The sequence below is a fragment of the Psittacula echo genome (assembly GCF_963264785.1).
Source record: "Psittacula echo genome assembly, chromosome: 2".
NCBI lineage: Eukaryota > Metazoa > Chordata > Aves > Psittaciformes > Psittacidae > Psittacula > Psittacula echo.
In genome coordinates, this window is record NC_137737.1 from 161,652,266 (window position 1) to 161,670,737 (window position 18,472).

Below are 18,472 nucleotides of genomic sequence, written 5' to 3' on the forward strand. Positions count from 1 at the left end.
TGCTGCCAGCTCCCCACGTCAGATGTTGGGAAGAAAATGGAAGGATCCTGCAGCAGACAGTCACAGGTGAACCTCCCCTTAGGGGGAGTATTTTCTAGCACTCTTTGGTACAAGGCCAGCTTTCACTCTGAAATGGGAAGTTTCTGTATTCCTGGTAATTTGGATTTTATCGTGGGTTTGGTAAGCATTACCTGTTCTCACAAGCCATTCTTGGTTCTTGTTTCAACTCTGTTCTCTTCTTTTAAATTGTCCCAAGTCTCTGATTTCACTTCTCATCCTGGGGCAGGAGGTTCCACCGGTCACTTCAGCCGTTGGAAGGTCAATATTCATGGATAGAATTTTTAAATTGTCCCTTCAAAGTCAATACATGTTCCTGTTTTTTTCTGCTGGGGGCTTTGTTCTCCCTCCTTAGTCATCCTGTGTCTGTGGCATTCCTGGGGAGTGCAGCTGCTCTCCAGCTGTGGTTCCGCTGGCTCTGGCACTTCCCCTGGCTTTTTCTGTTTAGAAGGAATGGAGTGGGGATGATTCTCCTCATTCTACAATAAAAAGAGATCTAGATGTTAATTTGCTGCTGGAGCAGGGCCAGAAAAGGGCAATGGAGCTTGTGCAGGGCCTGGAGCGGAAGTATAATGAGGAATGGCTGAGAGACGTGGGAGAGTTTAGTCTGGAGAAGGCTCAGGGGGGACCTTATCACTTCCTACAACTGCCTGACAGGAGGATGGAGCCAGGAGGGGGCTGGGCTCTGCTCCCAAGGAACAAGGGATGGGACAAGAGGAAGCAGCCTCCAGCTGCACCAGGGGAGCTTTAGACTGGAGATTAGGGATAATTTCTTCACCAAAAGGATTATCAAGCAGTGGAACAGGCTGCCCAGGGCAGTGCTGGGGTCACTGTCCCTGGAAGTGTTTAAAAGATGTGTAGATGTGGCACTTAGGGACACGGTTTAGTGGTGGCTTTGGCCATGCAAGGTTAATGGTTGAACTCGATGATCTTAAAGGTCTTTTCCAACCTGAGTCTGTGATAAAAGATCTTCAGCTCTCACATGAAAATGAGGCCCAAATCCCAAAGGGTGGCCGTGCAGCTGCTCACAGAACAATCTATGGAGGATGGTCTGGCCTAAAAGCGCAGTCTGAGCAGGTCCAACTGCTCAAGGCCATGAGCAGTTCAGTTTTGAACGCCTCTGGAGATGGGAATTCTGCATCTTTCTGAGAGCCAGCTCCAGTGTGATTTTTTTTAACTTGTGTTTGGATGGAATGTTCATCGTTCCAGTTTGTTGCAGGCAACTCTTCTAGTACCCTGATGCTTCTGTTTATCAGTGTTTTGACATTGGAAGCTCAGTGCCAGTGTCCTTGCCCCTAGCAACTATCTAATGCCATCTGTTCTTCTAAGCCATGATGGGCTTGCTCAGTGATAAATTGTCTTTAGAGTCCAATAGCTTGTCATTATTCCATTCCTGTGGCAGCAGCGACAGCTTTGTCTCTCACAGAAGTCACTGCGCTGACAGTGGAAACTTCCCAGGTTCACTCTGTCCTCCATGGCTCTTGAGAAGAATCAACAAGGTCTCACTGATGCCTTCTACGGAGTTAAGAGCACCCAGGACCATTTTTTTGTTGGTGCAGGCATTTCCTCTCCAATTTTAGGCTGAATGTCTCAAATTCCTGTTATGTAGCACTTGCTGTACTTTGTTTTATCACTTCAGGGGTTTTGTATCATGAATTCTCTGTGGCTTGAGCAAAGTATTTAATGATCTAATAGCCAATTTCATGACTTTGTCCTTTGTTTTAGCCCTCTGAAGCCATCAGCAGGTTTGCTCCTTGCTTCCATTCGTGAGTCTGTGTCTCACTTCCAGAGCCTTTTTCCTTCGTCTATGTCTGTTGTGAATTAGTGCCACTGGCAGTTGTTCCTGAAGAAGCCTTGTTGTCCAGTGCTGAGCCCTTAGTCAGGCCAGTGGCATTCTCAGCCCCACACTTTCTACATCAGCTTTCTGTCACATTTACATGATTTAGTATATTCTGGATGAGTCTTACGGAGCTGCCTTGTGTGTGTCAGGTAAAACTGCATCCCGTGGATTTAGTTCTCTCTGGACAATGAATGTTACACAAAATGGAGCAGGTCCAACAGATAACACTGAAGGACACAGGGCAATCACCAGCCTTGGGGCTTGTACATTTGGTGGGGATTCAGGAGACTTGCGCTTCACACTTGCTCTGGAGTAGAAGTTCCAAGGAATTGCATCTCTAATTCTCTGCCGCCATCTATTTTTAATGTAAATTCTTTGATTTTGACATCCTGTACTCCAGCCAGAACTTACAGGCATAGTTTTGAGATCTGTGGGATCCTGAGGGATGTGGGCTTACTGAGGGAAACTGGTGTCATGACGGTCTTGCCTGGCCTTGAGTTCTGGCAGCTTCCTGTGGGGGAGCAGCAGGCGAGGGGAGGAAGCGGGTGTCTGGCGGGTCTGTGTGTGCAAGCCGACGGGGGCCGAGGGGCTTTCTCCACGGTAGGGAGCTGCGTGGGGGCGCTGCCAGCTCCGAGAACGCGGTTCTGTGCGGGGAAAGGCGCCGGCCTCACGCGGAAATCCCGGTCTGTTCATTTTCTCTCCCGGTCTCCCCCCCGACGATCCTCCCTGGCATTGCCACTCTCCAGACGCCTGCAGCCCCTCGGCCTGCTCACCTGGCAGGCAGGGAGACCCGCTTTGTAAGTGCTGCTGGTGTGCAGTGTGTGCTGCTGCTCCATGCTGCTCCCACCCGACGCCGCGTTCCCCGCTCCCGGGCTTGGTGCTCGCTGCAGGGAGCAGCACCGGGCGGCCGCTGGGGCTCGAGGGGCTGTTCCCCGCTGGCCACGGCTGAGATGGCATCTCCGAACGCTTCCTGGCAGCGTGGAGGCTTCCTGGTGGCTTTGCTCAAGCTCAGTAGCAAGTGCAGAGGGCAGGGGATGCAAACAAGATGCAGGGAAGGGGAAGGTGGGGGTCAGTGCTTGAATATGTGCAGAGAGCTGTTGTGCCTTCTCACATAGCTGACGAAGCTCTTGTGGGTGGGCTCTGGACTGCTCCCCACTTGAAGAAGGAGGTATGGTGGGGGTTAGTGTGAAGCTTGGGGGCTTTTCCCTCTATGGGGCAGGGAAGGGGTTGGGAGTTTTGTATTTCTGCTTGTATGGAGCAGGGTAAACTAAAAGGTTTCCTGTGTGGACTCCGAATTTACACCAGTATTTTTGTTTCCAGGCTTCCATTAACTTCATTACATCGCAGGATGACAGTAAATCTGTAAGTACATCTACCATGAGACCTTCTTATAGTGTCCCTGTGCATTGTCGAGCACATCGAGCTTGTCTCTTCCTTCTCTGTGTGCTCAATTCCAGCCCTGCAAGTCTTCACTGTTGGCTCCTATTCTGTCTTCAGTTCTCTGCTATGCCTCAAGTTTGCACAAATGCACCACATCTTAAATACCATAAACTTGAAAACTTGATGCGACTGTTTTTGCAGCTTTTATTCCTGTTCACCCTTGCAGCTTTCACTCATGTTTTTTCCTGGCTTAGTCAATTCCTGCTTTTATTCTCTTTAGTACTGGATGTTTTCCTCATATCCATACAACATGCAACAGTGATGACATCTAGGTCAAAGCTCAGGCTCTTGTCTCCGCTCTTATGTCTGCATTTCCAACTGCAGCCCTAGATGGGCCTCAGTTCATTTTCCTCCCCAGCTTTTGCCAATACCCATTCCTGGCTGATGTTTCCCTGCTGCATCTTCCATTCTTAACACTTAGATTCTGCAAGCTTTGACGTACTCGTGCCATACGCCTCTGACCCTTGTAGCTGCTACTTGTAGAGCAGATTCTTCCTTGTCTCCTGGCCTTCTGTATGACCCACTGGTCCTGTTGTGACCCTGACTTGTCTGAACCTCTTTGCCTGTCCAAAGTACTTGCATCAGAGTCACTGGTTGGTGTTCGCTTCAGTAGCTCTCCCTCTTGAGCTCAGTGCATGGATTTGTCTTATTCACTTGCATGGCAGAGACATCTTGCTGCCCTAACTGCTCATTTCTCTCTCCCCCATCCTCTCCCTCTCTCTCCTGCCCTCCTCCTCTGGCTCTGCCACGCTACGGGGCACTGACACAAGCAGACCAAGCCAGGCGTCATTCAGCCTCTTTCCCGAGTGCGACAAAATGCTGCCTCGCATAATTCAGAGGACGGGGACAGCCCCAATCCCTTCCAGCAACCTGAGCTGTGCTTCAGTATCCAGAACTCTGTAAGTGGCCTGAGTTCCTCCTTGCTGAGTGGTGTCTATCTGCCCAGGGTTGCTAAAGTGCCACTTCTCCTGGCGGGTAGGTGACTTGGTCATTTAAAGATGACATGTCTTAGCTAAGGCTGGTCCTGTTTATCCATCACTCTGGATGCCCTGGGTAAGAACTTGTCACAAGTAGAATGTCATGGCTGCCCCGTCCCTGGCAGTGTTTAAGGATGAGGCTTTCAGCAACCTAGTCTCTAGTGGAAGGTGTTCCTGCCCGTGGCAGGGGGTGGAACGGGATGAGCTTTAAGGTCATTTCCAACCCAAACCATTCCATGGTTCTGTGATTCTATGATTTTCTAAAAAGAATGTCACCAGTCTGTGTCTTCACTTACCTGTTCAAGAAGTTAGCAAACTGTAGCAAAGAAGTTGAAACTGTATCGTGGCTGAAATCCCCAGAGCAGATACAGATTTAGCTCATTATTTATGAGGTGTTGCCTTCTGCTCAGGCATAAATCTTTCAGGACCTTTGTCTATCATGTCTCATCTCAGAGCAGGAGCTGAGACCAGCTTGCTGATAGTAAGTTTTATGATTTGCAAAATGATTGGTTTTGAAAGATTCATATTCCCTGGGCTGTATGGTTGATTGGCCTCTTCAGGAACCTGCTTAGTCAGGTTCCATGGGATATAGCCCTAGAGGGCAGGGGGGCCCAAGACTGTTGGTTGTTATTCAAGGATCACCTGCTACAAGCTCAGAAGTGTTGCATCCCAACGAGAAGGAAGTGCAGCAGGAGGGCCAGGAGACCTCCTTGGATGGAAAAGGAGCTGCTCAGGAAAATTCAAAGGAAAAAAGAGGCTTACAGAAGGTGGAAGCAGGGACAGGGGGCCTGGGAAGAATACAGGGATGTTGTCCGGGAAGCTAGGGACCAGGTGAGGAAGGCTAAGGCCCAGTTAGAACTGAACTTGGCTAGGGATGTTAAGGATAACAGGAAGGGATTCTATAGGTACATAGCTAATAAAAGATACACTAGGGACAACATAGGCCCCCTCCGGAAGATATCAGGAGAACTGACTACCCTGGATTTGGAGAAGGCTGAGGTTCTTAATGACTTCTTTGCCTCGGTCTTCACTGGCAAAGGCTCTGACCGCACCACCCAAGTCCTGGAAGCCGGACGCAGGGACTGTAAGAATGAAGACCCTAGGCCCACTGTAGGAGAGGATCTGGTTCGAGACCATCTTAAAAACCTAAATGTACACAAGTCCATGGGACCTGACGAAATCCATCCGGGGGTCCTGAAGGAGCTGGCGAATGAAGTTGCTAAGCCCCTGGCCATCATATTTGAAAAATCATGGCAGTCAGGTGAAGTTCCCGACAACTGGAAAAAGGGAAATATAACCCCCATTTTCAAGAAGGAAAAAATGGATGACCCAGGGAATTACAGACCACTCAGTCTCTCCTCTGTGCCTGGCAAACTCTTGGAGCAGATTCTGCTGGAAGGCATGCTAAGGCACATGAAAAACAAGGAGATGGTTGGTGACAGCCAGGATGGCTTCACTAAGGGGAAATCCTGCCTGACCAATTTGGTGGCCTTCTATGATGGGACCATGAAACTGATGGACAGGGGCAGAGCAGTTGACGTCATCTACCTGGACTTGTGCAAAGTGTTCGACACTGTCCCACACGACATCCTTGTCTCTAAATTGGAGAGACATCAATTTGATGAATGGACCACTCGGTGGGTAAAGATCTGGCTAGATGGCCGCACAAAGAGTTGTGATCAATGGCTCGATGTCCGGCTGGAGACCGGTAACGAATGGTGTCCCTCAGGGATCGGTGTTGGGACCGGTCTTGTTCAACATCTTTGTCGGTGACACGGACAGTGGGATTGAGTGTGCCCTCAGTAAGTTTGCCAAGCTGTGTGGTTTGGTTGATACGCCGAAGGGAAGGGATACCATCCAGAGGGACCTCGACATGCTTGTGAGGTGGGCTGATGCCAAACTTGATGAAGTTTAACCATGCCAAGTGCAAGGGCCTGCACCTGGGTGGGAGCAATCCCAGGCACAGCTACAGGTTGGGCAGAGAAGAGATTCCAGAGCAGCCCTGCAGAGAAGGACTTGGGGGTGTTGGTCGATGAAAAAATGAACATGAGCCGGCTTCAGTGTGTGCTTGCAGCCCAGAAAGCAACCGTATCCTGGGCTGCATCAAAAGGAGCGTGACCAGCAGGTCAAAGGAAGTGATCCTGCCCCTCTACTCTGCTCTCGTGAGACCTCACTTGCAGCACTGTGTGCAGGTCTGGTGTCCTCAACATAAAAAGGACATGGAACTGTTGGAACAAGTCCAGAGGAGGGCCACGAGGATGATCAGGGGACTGGAGCACCTCCCGTATGAAGATAGGCTGAGAAAGTTGGGACTGTTCAGCCTGGGGAAGAGAAGGCTGCATGGAGACCTCATAGCAGCCTTCCAGTATCTGAAGGGGGCTTACAAGGATGCTGGGGATGGACTCTTCATCAGGGACTGTAGTGACAGGACAAGGGGTAACGGGTTCAAACTTAAACAGGGGAAGTTTAAATTGGATCTAAGGAAGAAATTCTTTACTGAGAGGGTGGTGAGGCACTGGAATGGGTTGCCTAGGGAGGTTGTGAATGCTCCATCCTTGGCGGTGTTCAAGGCCAGGTTGGATGAGGCCTTGGGTGGCATGGTTTAGTGTGGGGTGTCCCTGCCCATGGCAGGGGGGTTGGAACTAGATGATCTTAAGGTCCTTTCCAACCCTAACTATTCTATGATTCTATTCTAAAAGTTTCAGATATTTTGGTCTTTGCCATGACAGAAGACTGTATACCTGCAGTACAGCCCTTCTGTTTTCATGTAGGCTTGTATGACATGAGACCAAATCGGAGACCTGATTTGCAGATAAACAGCTATATGCATCCATGTAATGGGCCACAATTCACATATTTACAATCTGTTCTGATCTTGATGTGCTGTTCTTTAGCCTATGCAGAACGGAACATCAGCAAACAACATAATTTTGCCTCAGTCCAGGACAGAGAAAAATCACAAACACCTGAAACTGAGTTAGTGCAGCCAAAGGGATTGAAGAAATGAAGCAACTAAAAGGGGTTTCTAGTAGAAAGGAAGTTTCTAGTAGAAAGGAAGGTGGTGGTGTCATTTACTCCCTACTCCCATTCATCTCTGTGGTGCTTTGAGCAGGTCATCCCAACTCTTCCTCCCTAAATGTGATAGGAGAGATCACAGGGAAGATAAGAGAGGAAAAGCCCAGTAAAGACGAGCAAGAGGAGGGTCCTCTTGGACCATATTAGATGTTTCTGAGTCAGTGGAATTCTGTGAAGGGAAAATTTGAGATCAAAAGCAGATCTTCTCCAGATTAGAGATCCCTGAGTGAGCTGCCACTGATTCCACCAGGCACATGCTATTTGAATTGGGTGCAAATCCTCAAGGGCTGTGACAACAATGTGGCCCCTTGACCAAGAGATCAGTCACAACATTCTGGTCAGGTCAGTGAGGATCTGTACCACCAAAAGTATCATTCCTCCACCACCCAAGAAGTAAATCAGGGCTGTGATACATGTGCTGCTGTACATAGCATGTATACAATACGCCGCTTGTGTTTCTGTAGGAGCTGTCTCTTACATACTCCACTCTTCAGGCTTTGAAGGCTGAGGGTTGTGCTGTGTTTCCCCTGATTGTTTTTTTATAATACCTGTGGTTATCCTTACCTTCTGTCTTTGTCCTTGTAGCAGAAGCCACCTTCACCACCCTCTCCAGATGAGATCCCCTTCAATGTCAAGCAAGCATACAAGACGTTTGCAGCAGTGCCCTTGTCACACCCTCTGCTTGAGACACAGGTAACTAGTGCTGGCTGGGGCTGTTAAACCAGCAGTGGTACAAACTGTTTGTACCATGTTTGTACACTAGCAGCAGTATGAACTATTTGTACAGTGTTTGTACACCAGCAGCGGTGCAAACTGTTTGTACGGTGTTTGTACACCAGCAGCAGTACAAAGTGTTTGTACACCAACAGCGGTACAAACTGTTTGTACCGTGTTTGTACACCAGCAGCAGTACAAAGTGTTTGTACACCAGCAGCAGTACGAACTGTTTGTACGGTGTTTGTACACCAGCAGCGGTACAAATGGTTTGTACAGTATTTGTACACCAGCAGCAGTACGAACTGTTTGTACGGTGTTTGTACACCAGCAGCGGTACAAAACGGTTTGTACATTGTTTGTACACCAGCAGCGGTACGAACTGTTTGGACACTGTTTGTACACCAGCAGTGGTACAAATGATTTGTACAGTGTTTGTACACCAGCAGCAGTGCAAACTGTTTGTACACCAGCAGCGGTACAAACTTTTTGTATGGTGTTTGTACACCAGCAGCGGTACAAACTGTTTGTACAGTGTTTGTACACCAGCAGCGGTACAAACTGTTTGTATGGTGTTTGTACACCAGCAGTGGTACAAACTGTTTGTACAATGTTTGTACACCAGCAGTGGTACAAAAATGTGCATGAGTACTGCAGGTAAGCAAGGGAGGTGTGAGAACGGGAAGGAGGTAATGATCTGGTTCCTCTCGTGAAGGATGGACATGTGGAGGTCCCCTTGGGAGTTGGAGTCTGTTCCTCTTGTGGATGATCACCCTGTAGAGTCCTGTCCATAAACATATCAAGTCCTGAAGGCTCACTGACCTGTGCATTGCTGTTATTTTCCCTGGACACTGGGATGCTGTAGAGTAACTGTGCTGTTGTGAGAAAAAGAAACTCTCTGAACTTCCAGAGTCCAGGGCCAGGCTAAACCTATTCTGAGGAATTTTCCCTTAGATTTTAACTTAATTGGAACTGTTCCTTCTTCCCTTCATGTATTTGAATCATGGAACCATTCAGTGGAGTGGGAGGTACCATTTCTTCTGGTCAATACACATTTTTTTCTCACCTGAAGATGTTTTCACTTCTTAGAAGTAAATTTTTGATAGTTGCATCTTTGATTTAAAGTCTAAGCCTCCTCCATCTCAAGCTGAGCTCTCTGCTCCCGTTCTTCTCCTGTTCCTCCACGTTTTTCATTTTCTGCTCTTTTAAAAGTTGTTGTCGCTTGTTTCACAGAATCCCAGACTGGTTCGTGTTGGAGGGACCTTAAAGTCATCCAGTTTCAACCCCTGCCACAGGCAGGGACACCTTCCACTAGAGCAGGCTGCTCCAAGCCCCATCCAACCTGGCTTTGAACAGTGCCAGGGATGGGGCAGCCACAGCTTCTCTGGGCACCCTGTGCCAGCGCCTCAGCCCCCTCACAGGGGAATACTTCTGCCTAAGAGCTCATCTCTATCTTTCCTCCATCAGTTTAAAGCTATTCTGTTTAAACCCATTTAAAACCACTCTGTTTAGCCGTTTATTTAATGTAAATCCTTATAACTCAAAATTGGCCATGTCTTGTGCTAATTCTGGGGCTGTTTTGTGAAGCAGTCCATCATATCTGGACTGCTCCTGTTCCTGTGGCATTGGCGACACTTGGCTGGAGGGCAGGAGTGGTGGTAGGAAACTTTCTGTTTAGAACATGCCCTTTTCTCTGTGTCCTTAGGAACTGCCTGGTCAGACCAGCTCAGAGAATCCCAAAGTTGCCCTGGAGGTGAGTTCTGGTGGCTGGAGCTGGTGGTAGGATGAAGACTTGCAAAGGATTCAGGCTTTTGGGACAGTGGCTGCAGGGACAGGATGACAGCATGTGTACATGCTGTCGGGGAAGGCTAGGGAGGAGGCAGAGGAGGCTGTGGAGGACATGGCAGGGGCCAGACACATGCTAGGGGTGATGGGGGTGGTTTGGCTCAGTCACTGTGGCAGTGCTGGTGTGGCTCTCGTAGGTGACCACGCAGAGCCCCAGCGGCCTGCCCAGCCCTGAGCAGAGGTCCTTCCGCGAGAGGCAGAAGTACTTTGAAATTGAGGTGAAGCAGCAGCAGATGGACAAACCTCCCAAGCGTGTCTCCTTGGTGGGAGAGGATGACCTGAAGAAAATGAAAGAAGAGGAAGGTACGTTGGAATGTGCAAGGACATTTGGCCTGTTCAGTGAATCCTTTCTCCGTGGAAGACATGAGAGGGCACCCACACCAGGAATCCAGCACTTCCAAAAGCTGGATATAAACCTGTTATTCATAAGGCCTGGTACTAGCTTGAAGTAAGTGGATGTGAAGGAGTTTTTGGATGCTGCACTGTTGCTGTGAGAACTGCAAATGCTGTGGTATCGGAGCTTCCTCTCCGTAGTAAAAACCTCAATAACATTTTTAAAAGCTGCTACAAATGATGATGTTTCTTTGTAAGCTGCTGGGGCTGATGTGCAGCAACAGGGGCTGTCCATGGCACCCTTCCATAGTATCTGACAGCAGAGCTTTTATTGCTGAGTGTGCTGCTCTGATTTTGCATAGGGCTTGCAACAGGAGGGAAAATTACTGCTATAGTTTTTGATGTACTTTCATCCGCTTGAGAGTTGTTTTAAAAGGTAATGAGGAACATTAAGTGGAAAAAAAGGCTTTTGCTGAAATCCTGGTATGTTCAATAGGAAAATGCAGGTGGAATTGAACTCCTGGGTTTGAGACTTCTGACTGTTGCTTGTAAAGGTTATTGTAGAATTTCTTTCGTAAATTGTTGGGTTCTCTGTTGTCGTCCTCTGGACACATCCAAGAACCTTCACATCCTTTGTAAATGGTGGGGTCCAGAATTGCACCCAGTGTTCCAGGTGAGGCTGCACCAACACTGAATACAGCAGGACAAGCCCCTGTTTTGACTATGTATCTCTGCTGTGGTGGATGCACCCCAGGATGTGTTTTGCCCTGTTGGTGCCAGGGCACACTGCTGGCTCTGCTGACCCTGCTGCCAGCCAGCACCCCAAGTCCCTTCCTGCAGAGCTGCACTCCAGCCCTGTTTAGACTTGAGCCTGGCATTACTCCATCCCAGGTGTGGAACCCAGCACTTGTGCTTGTTAAATTTCGTACTGTTGATGATGGCCCAATGTTCCAGTCTATCTGGATCAATCCACAAGGCCTCATGTCCCTTGAAAGAGTCAGCAGCACCTCCCAGTTTAATATCATCAGCAAACTTGCTAATGGAGCATTCAACTCCTGCATCCAGATCTTTGATAAAAATACTGAACAGATCTGACTCCAGAATTGAACCCTGAGGAACACCATTGGGGAATGGTTACGGGCAGAATACCTGCTGCAGAGAGCACACAACTTCCAGTTTGAGGATGCATGCAGTCAGCATGATGAACTGCTGAAGTCTGTTCTGTAGAGCATCCAGGAATGGAAGTTTAGTGAATAAGGAAGGAGGGACTGAGAGGGAATGGTGTAGAGTTTTTTGCATCTGAAGCATTAGTGGAGTGCAGGAGAAACAAAGGCATCCAAGGAGAGCGTATGGACTTAAAACATCACAGACTTGGATGGATGATGAGCTTAAGGACCTGCCCAAAAGGTTGCATCCTTGCGTGGGGGCTCAGGGAGTGTTTTGTGGTGTAAGATGAGTCTGTCTTATTTTGGCAGCTCGAAAACTGCAGCAGAAACGTACCCTTCTGTTGGAGGAAGAAGCAGAAGAGAACGAGGTGGTGAAACAGGTGCCTAAGATGAGCATGCAGTCCAGTGTCATCATTGAAGGAGTTGAGTACAAGATTGAGAAACTAAATGGAAGGAACATCCAGGCTCCAGCAGCTCGGTAAGACACAACTGGTAGCTCAGAGCCACCCTCATGTGTCAGGGGTGTCCCAGTAGCAGTGATATTCAGGGAAGAGGGCTGGGCACAGAAACAGGCAGGCTTTTCTAGCTCGTGATTTTCAGCAGAACAGCTTCTTCAGCTGTGCACTGGAGTATGTAGAGACATGGATTTTCAGAGGTAGGTCATTTAAGATAAGCCCTGATTCTGAACCTGGGTTTGGGAGGTTTTAGGCTTTTGTTTCCCAGTTCTCCTGGACTTGTCCTCCAGGTTGCCTTGATGTGTTTTTCTAATTCTTGGGCATAGAATTGGGGAATGAGAAAAGGCTTCTCGTGAGACTGCAGACAGAAATAAGGATGCACTAGGGTAAAGCTGAAGCTATCTTTTTCTGACACTCCCTTCTGACTCTTTGCTACAGACATTCTTCTCTTCACTAACACTTCTACTGCCAGTCTTACAGCGGCTGGCATTTTCAATCTTATTTCTTTCCATTGTTTCTGTACAGTCTGTGTTGAGGAACTTCTCACATGAGGAGTGCTCTGAGACCTTCCACATCCTGTGCTGACAGGGAAGGACAGCAGCCAAATGCAAACCAGCTTCTTGATTTGATGTGAAGGCCTACTTACCCCTACTGTTTTCACAGTGAAGTGTGGGAAGTTAGAAGACAGTAAGGCCAGATCCACTAAATGACTTCCCATTGTTTCTTATCTGTGCTTGAGCAAAGGGCCGGCAGTGAATTGACTGAATTTCTTGAAATCTTTTTTTTTTTATCATGCCAGAGCAAAAACTGAAATTTAACTAAAATGAACTCGAGCAGTAAAATTAAGGGCTCAGAGTCATGGTGAACTTTCTCATTGCCAAGTGAGCCACAGTAACTGTAGGCATGTTCCTAACCTGTGGAAAACAGGCTTGGGTAACCTCTTTCATTACAGACCAGACTGAGGAGTGTCTGCATGTGCACAGCCTAAGAATGTAGATGGTAGCTCCAGCTCAGCTGGTCCAAAGCTTGCAGGAATTTGCTTATGAGCACAAAGCCTCAGTGTGTGAAGCAGTTGTATAGAGTGGCTACACCGAGAATCCCTGTTCTGAGATGACTCAGTATTCATCCCTAGCCCAGATGTACATTCACTTACAGCCCAGGAGGGATGTCCTTTGTTAGCATTCAGGCATCCTGACACCAGCAAAGAGCTGGAAGCAGCCAGACTGCCCATCACAAATGGCACCTAGAGCCAGGCTAGAGCTGTACAAGAGCTTGCCAGCAAACACTATTGATGCATTACATTTGAAGAGTGTGTGTGTGTTAGTGGATGGTTGGCGTCCAGATGAAGAAAAGGAATTCTCATGATGAGTTAGAGTGTCAGCATTGATGAAATCCACAAGGAAATGCTTGCAGCAATGGGGCAGGAGCTGTTGAACAAAATTATTAAGGGTTACATCTTCAAAATGAACCAGCTTTCTGGGGCTTGGATCTATTCCAAACCTTTCTTGGATCTTAGCCTGTGGTACTGTGAGTTGACGTGCTTGTTTTGCTCTAGGCCCTCTGAGGTCAATGAGAACAACAGTTCACAGAGGAGTTTGCTGGAAGAGGGAATTAAGCCTGAACAGAGAACCAACTCTATGTCTGGGTAAGTGGATCATCAACATCCTTTGCCAAGGAGCTGCCAAATAATGGACCAGATGGCTTCTTTTAGCAGACCCAGGGTGTAAAAGGAAGGATTTTGTGGAGAAAGGGAAACTGTGATCAGAACCAGCTTGTTACAAGAGACTCAACTCTGCTATATGTACTTCCATCTCCCACGGTGATGTCCTAGGATGTGGTACTAAACAGTTACTTGGGAGTGTCAGTCATCACCTCTTATCTTGAAAACAGGCAGATGAGAGCTGTGGTGGCCCAGGCCAGCCTACCTCTCACTGTTTCTCTCTCTGCCTAGGCTGAGTCCGTTATACCTTGGAGCAGGGGATCCAGTGGCACCAGTGAGGACAGCCAAAGCCGAGCGGCGGCACCAGGAACGGTTGCGAATGCAGAGTCCTGAGCTTCTGAGTGGTCAAGAGAAGGAGCTTTCTCCAGCAGAACGTCGTGCTCTGGAGGCAGAGAAACGAGCCATGTGGAGAGCAGCACGGTGAGACAGAACTTCACTGTTCTCTTCACCACACTACGTCAGGGAAAGGGGACCTGCTGCATGTCTTTTGGATGACATTATATTAAACCAGGGACTAAGCAAGCTTTCCTAAGGCAAGTGTTAGGGGAGGTTATACAGGATCTGGTCAAACAGTGCAAAGCATTCGCTGCTTGACTGAGCTGCTTCTGACAGCTACATGGGTGAGATGCCTCTTAGAGCCTGCACAATCATGAAGACAGTGGAGCGTTACAAAAAACATAAACACCTTCATGTGATGGTGGCTGTGTTCCTTCCCTCTCAGCACACAACTTCCCATTTCCTTTGTAACATGTAAAAGGTGGTATTTATTGAAGCTGCAAGGTGACATACTCAAAATGGGAAATGAAAAGAGCATTTCACATATCCAGTGCTGCTAGACTGGAAGACTTGCTGAAGCCAAGAAATTAGCAAGTGAGGGCATTCTTATCCACACAAACTGTTTCATCAGCTGTGAAAGAGTGATTAAAAGTTGTTTTGGAAGAAAGAGAACTTCCTAGCTAAGAACTTAAGACTTGAAGCTAGTCCAGGCACTTACTATGTCATGTAATTCCGCTCAAAAATTAGTCAAGCTGCTCCTATAACTAATTACAGTTTTCTTCCCATAATGTTCCTGTAGGAGACATTCCAGAGACAATCTGAAGCAGCCTTTTAGGGTTTGAATGTGAGCTTTTAGATGAACAGGGCTGTTAGTGGCTCATCCGTGCCAGCCTCATAGATAAGGCACGGGAGGGATTACAGTGAGTTGTGATACCACTTGGCAATTCCAGTGTTTGTGCTTAGACATGGATGATAATGGTGTTGTCAACTTCTGGGAAAGCTCTGAGGATGTAGAAATACCTAGTGGAGTCCTCAATGAGAGCTTGCTGATTATCTAGGCTTTCAGGGTACAGAGCTTCCCCTTGTTACTTTATCATGTAACAGATCTGCTTACGGTTTATTTAGAGTTGGACTAATGTCCCTTGTACCAGGGCTTTTGCCTTTAAGCAAAACTTCCTTGGTATGTCCAGCTTTTTGCCTTGGATGAGTCTGTCTCAGCTGGAAGTTTGTTTCTGAAACACGGCCTTAGTTTCATTGCACTGCCCTGTAATACCAGAGAGCTGAACAGGTCGCTGGAAAGCGTTTTTGTTCTATGGAACTTTGTTTTGGAAGAGACTGGTTTCTGTCATCTTGTAGCATGTTTGTTAGACCTTTGAAGCTGGCCCTGCTTTGAGCAGCTTCTGGTTCAGATGACCTCCAGAGGTCCCTTCCAACCTGATTTACTGTGTGAGTCTATAGTTAGTAATCTCTCCTTCCCTGCTCCCCACTGACGGGGATGCCTGCAGATGAGTCAGGATGCCAGCAGAGTGTGCTGTGCCAGGGTTGTTTCCACCCTGTGCTATTGTTTCATGCTCCAAACTGTGGGACTCTGTCTGCTGCTCCGATTCACTCAGTGTTCTGCTGTAGTTGGCATCTCACACCTGTTGTGGTTGATGCTGTTTCTGTGGTTTCCGTGTCACAACTTCTCAGGCAGCATCATTTGCAAATGGAAGCTCTCTATTGTCATATTAAGCCAGGAAGCCATTTACAAAAATACAAGTGGAAGAGAATTTGCAAACAATGCCTTCCAAGACAGACCCAATGCCCTTGTGTTACAGGGCTAGAAGCTGCACAGGGGCCGTAGAGCCGAAGTGTGCTAAGAAACCATAGCCCAGAAGAGACTGGATGGGACCGAGATGACCCAAATTCTTGCTTAACTGTCCTTCTGTATCCCTACATCCTAACACAATGCAGGTGCACAGAGAGGAGTGTACTGGCACTTCTCTGCCTCACAGGAAGGCTGTAAGCACTGCATACATCAAAAACTGACTGTCAGTATGATGCTGCGTGAGCACCACAGTGCTGTCAGGAGTAGACATCTTGCAGTTGCTGCTCAGTCTTTCACCTAAGAAAGAAAAAGCTCCACTGTTGTATTTGATCCAACAAAGCAGAAGCTGTCTGTTGGGCTCTTCCTCCTGAAAACCAGCACTACTGCTGGGAGAGGTGGTACAGACTGATCTGTCACCCCTGCCCAATTAGACACACGGGGGTTTCTCTCCCTCATGCCTCCACTTTTCATGTGTATTTCCTTATATGATGGGGCAGGCTTTATGAGGTAGTGTCAGCTCTGATTCCTCCTGCCTAAGGATTAACATATCCAAGGCACATTTTTTTGTTTCAGATGGGTGTAGAAAGGAGAAACATGACATTGCTTGCTCAAACCTTGAAAGCAAAGCCATGCCGAGGACGTAACTCATGTCACAGGACGTGCACTACTTGCCTCAGGGCTCTGTGTTCTTCCATGAACTTGTTGCTGTTGCCAGCAGATAAATCTGACAAATGCTGGGGAGGGAGCAGGATTTTTAGGTGATCCTGGAGCGTTACTGAACATCTGAGTCTGGATTGGCTGGGGTCTTGCTGACATTGCTTAGGGCACAGTAAGCATTCTGCATTACATTGTAGAAGGGTTAGTAAATGTTGAGCATAGTGGGTTTGTCTGTTGTGAGCAGGAGAGAGATCCCTGCATTCCAAACCTTCAGTCTCTTCTCTTCTAAGCATGTTTTATTCATGGCAAATGAACTGGTGAAGGAAGAGTCTTTTAGAGGTAAGAGAACATGACAAGGGGAAGCTACTTGCAGCCATCTTGCTTGTCAGTTACCAGATCCTGTGTTACTGGTTTTAAGTTCTGCAGACCAGGTCCTCAGCTGCACTTTGCTTCTGATACCAAGTTGTAGCTTTTTATTCTTTATTCTTATTTATTTATTATTATTTAGGGGTTGGAACTAAATGATTAAGGTCCCTTCCAACCCAAACCATTCTATGATTCTGTGATTCAGTTGTTGGAGCCTGGCTGATTCCTTGGGTAGGGATAAGGCTTGGCTTACTTTGGCATTGGCAGGAATAAGTCAGTCACCATAATGTGCTTCTTTTTGTAAGACAACGATGGACTGTCCCCTGCTACCACACATCTCCCAGGGTGATCTGGTAGTCTTAGGATACGTCTTCTGTAACTGTAACACAGTGATGTGATGGCAGCCAGGGCTCAGGTCTTATTTCCAGAGGCCCCCAAGCAGCACCACGTGTGCTGTGGGAGGGAGGACTATACTGCCCTGCACATGATGCTGCAGCCTCACTAACCTGAATGTTCTTTAAGTGCATGCCACTGATCTTATTACTTTCTTTCTAATCTTCTATCTTCTGCTTCTTTCCAGTTCTCTGGTCTGTGTGCTGTCACTCGTGACCCCATCAGTTTGCACCTTCTTGGGCTTTCCTTTTTCTCCCTGTGTCATCAGTGCTCTGCCAGGACATGTGTTCCCCCACCCCAGCACATCCCCCTGTGCTCTGCTGGGACAAACACACTGGGACCCCACCTATATGAGTGTTCTGGGCACACACAGCTGCTGACATTCGTGCCATAGGAAGAGTGTGATTGAGAAGGTACAGGCACATATACAGAAACCACCCATGTGCTGGGCTGCATCACCACGGCGTGAGCAGCAGGTCAGGGAGGGGATTCTCCCCACCCAGCTGCGTGAAGGGGAGACCTTAGAGCAGCTCCAGTGCCTAAAGGTGCTACAGGAGAGCTGGAGAGGGGCTTTGGACAAGGGCCTGTAGGGACAGGACAAGGGGAATGGCTTTAACCTGCCAGAGGGGAGATTGAGATGAGCTCTTAGAAGTTCTTCCCTGTGAGGGTGCTGAGGCGCTGGCACAGGGTGCCCAGAGAAGCTGTGGCTGCCCCATCCCCTGGCAGTGTTCAAGGCCAGGTTGGACACAGTGGCTTGGAGCAACCTGCTGTAGTGGAAGGTGTCCCTGCCTGTGGCAGGGGGTTGGAACTGGATGAGCTGTAAGGTCCCTTCCAGCCCAAACTGTCTGTGAGTCTGATTCTGTGATAATGAGGAGGGCAGGTGTCCAACAAAGGCTGTCTGCATCTTGGCAGTTCTCCCACCATACACACACAGTGTTACAGACACACTCACCTCTTGCCTGTGTTCCAGGGCCTGTGGCAGAAAGACCTTTTGTAATGTGCTTTTGTAATGTTTTGCTTCCCCTTTTCTCATGCTCAAAGGTGCACACTAACATGTGGTCAAATGTATGTATGCAGATGTACATTAAGAGACTGTCATCAGCTGTGTGCATGCACACTCACCTGTGCCATGTACCCCTTCAGTCTGCTTCACATGTACACACCTTCGTAACTACCTCCTGGGCCATTTCCATTGGTCTGCTGGGGGTTTCCAGTCCTCTCCTGCTAGCCATGAGGAGGGCAGTCTCTAGATGCTGAGGCTCTCAAGGCACATCATCCCAGATTGCCCTTTGGAGTTTCCTGCTTCTTCTGCAGCAGTTGGTGTTGGACAGGGTCCTGTTTTAATCAAGGC

General features: G+C 48.1%; 1 protein-coding gene across 1 annotated transcript in view; it reads left to right on the top strand.

The window, feature by feature from the left end:
- SCRIB (scribble planar cell polarity protein) overlaps window positions 1–18,472 on the top strand; it is a 107,892-nt gene that overhangs the window by 76,315 nt on the left and 13,105 nt on the right. The window contains 9 exon segments of the mRNA XM_080610144.1: window positions 2,644–2,694; window positions 3,218–3,259; window positions 4,111–4,236; window positions 7,975–8,082; window positions 9,809–9,856; window positions 10,086–10,251; window positions 11,757–11,925; window positions 13,458–13,547; window positions 13,854–14,042. Coding sequence (XP_080466270.1) covers window positions 2,644–2,694; window positions 3,218–3,259; window positions 4,111–4,236; window positions 7,975–8,082; window positions 9,809–9,856; window positions 10,086–10,251; window positions 11,757–11,925; window positions 13,458–13,547; window positions 13,854–14,042 — 989 coding nt within the window.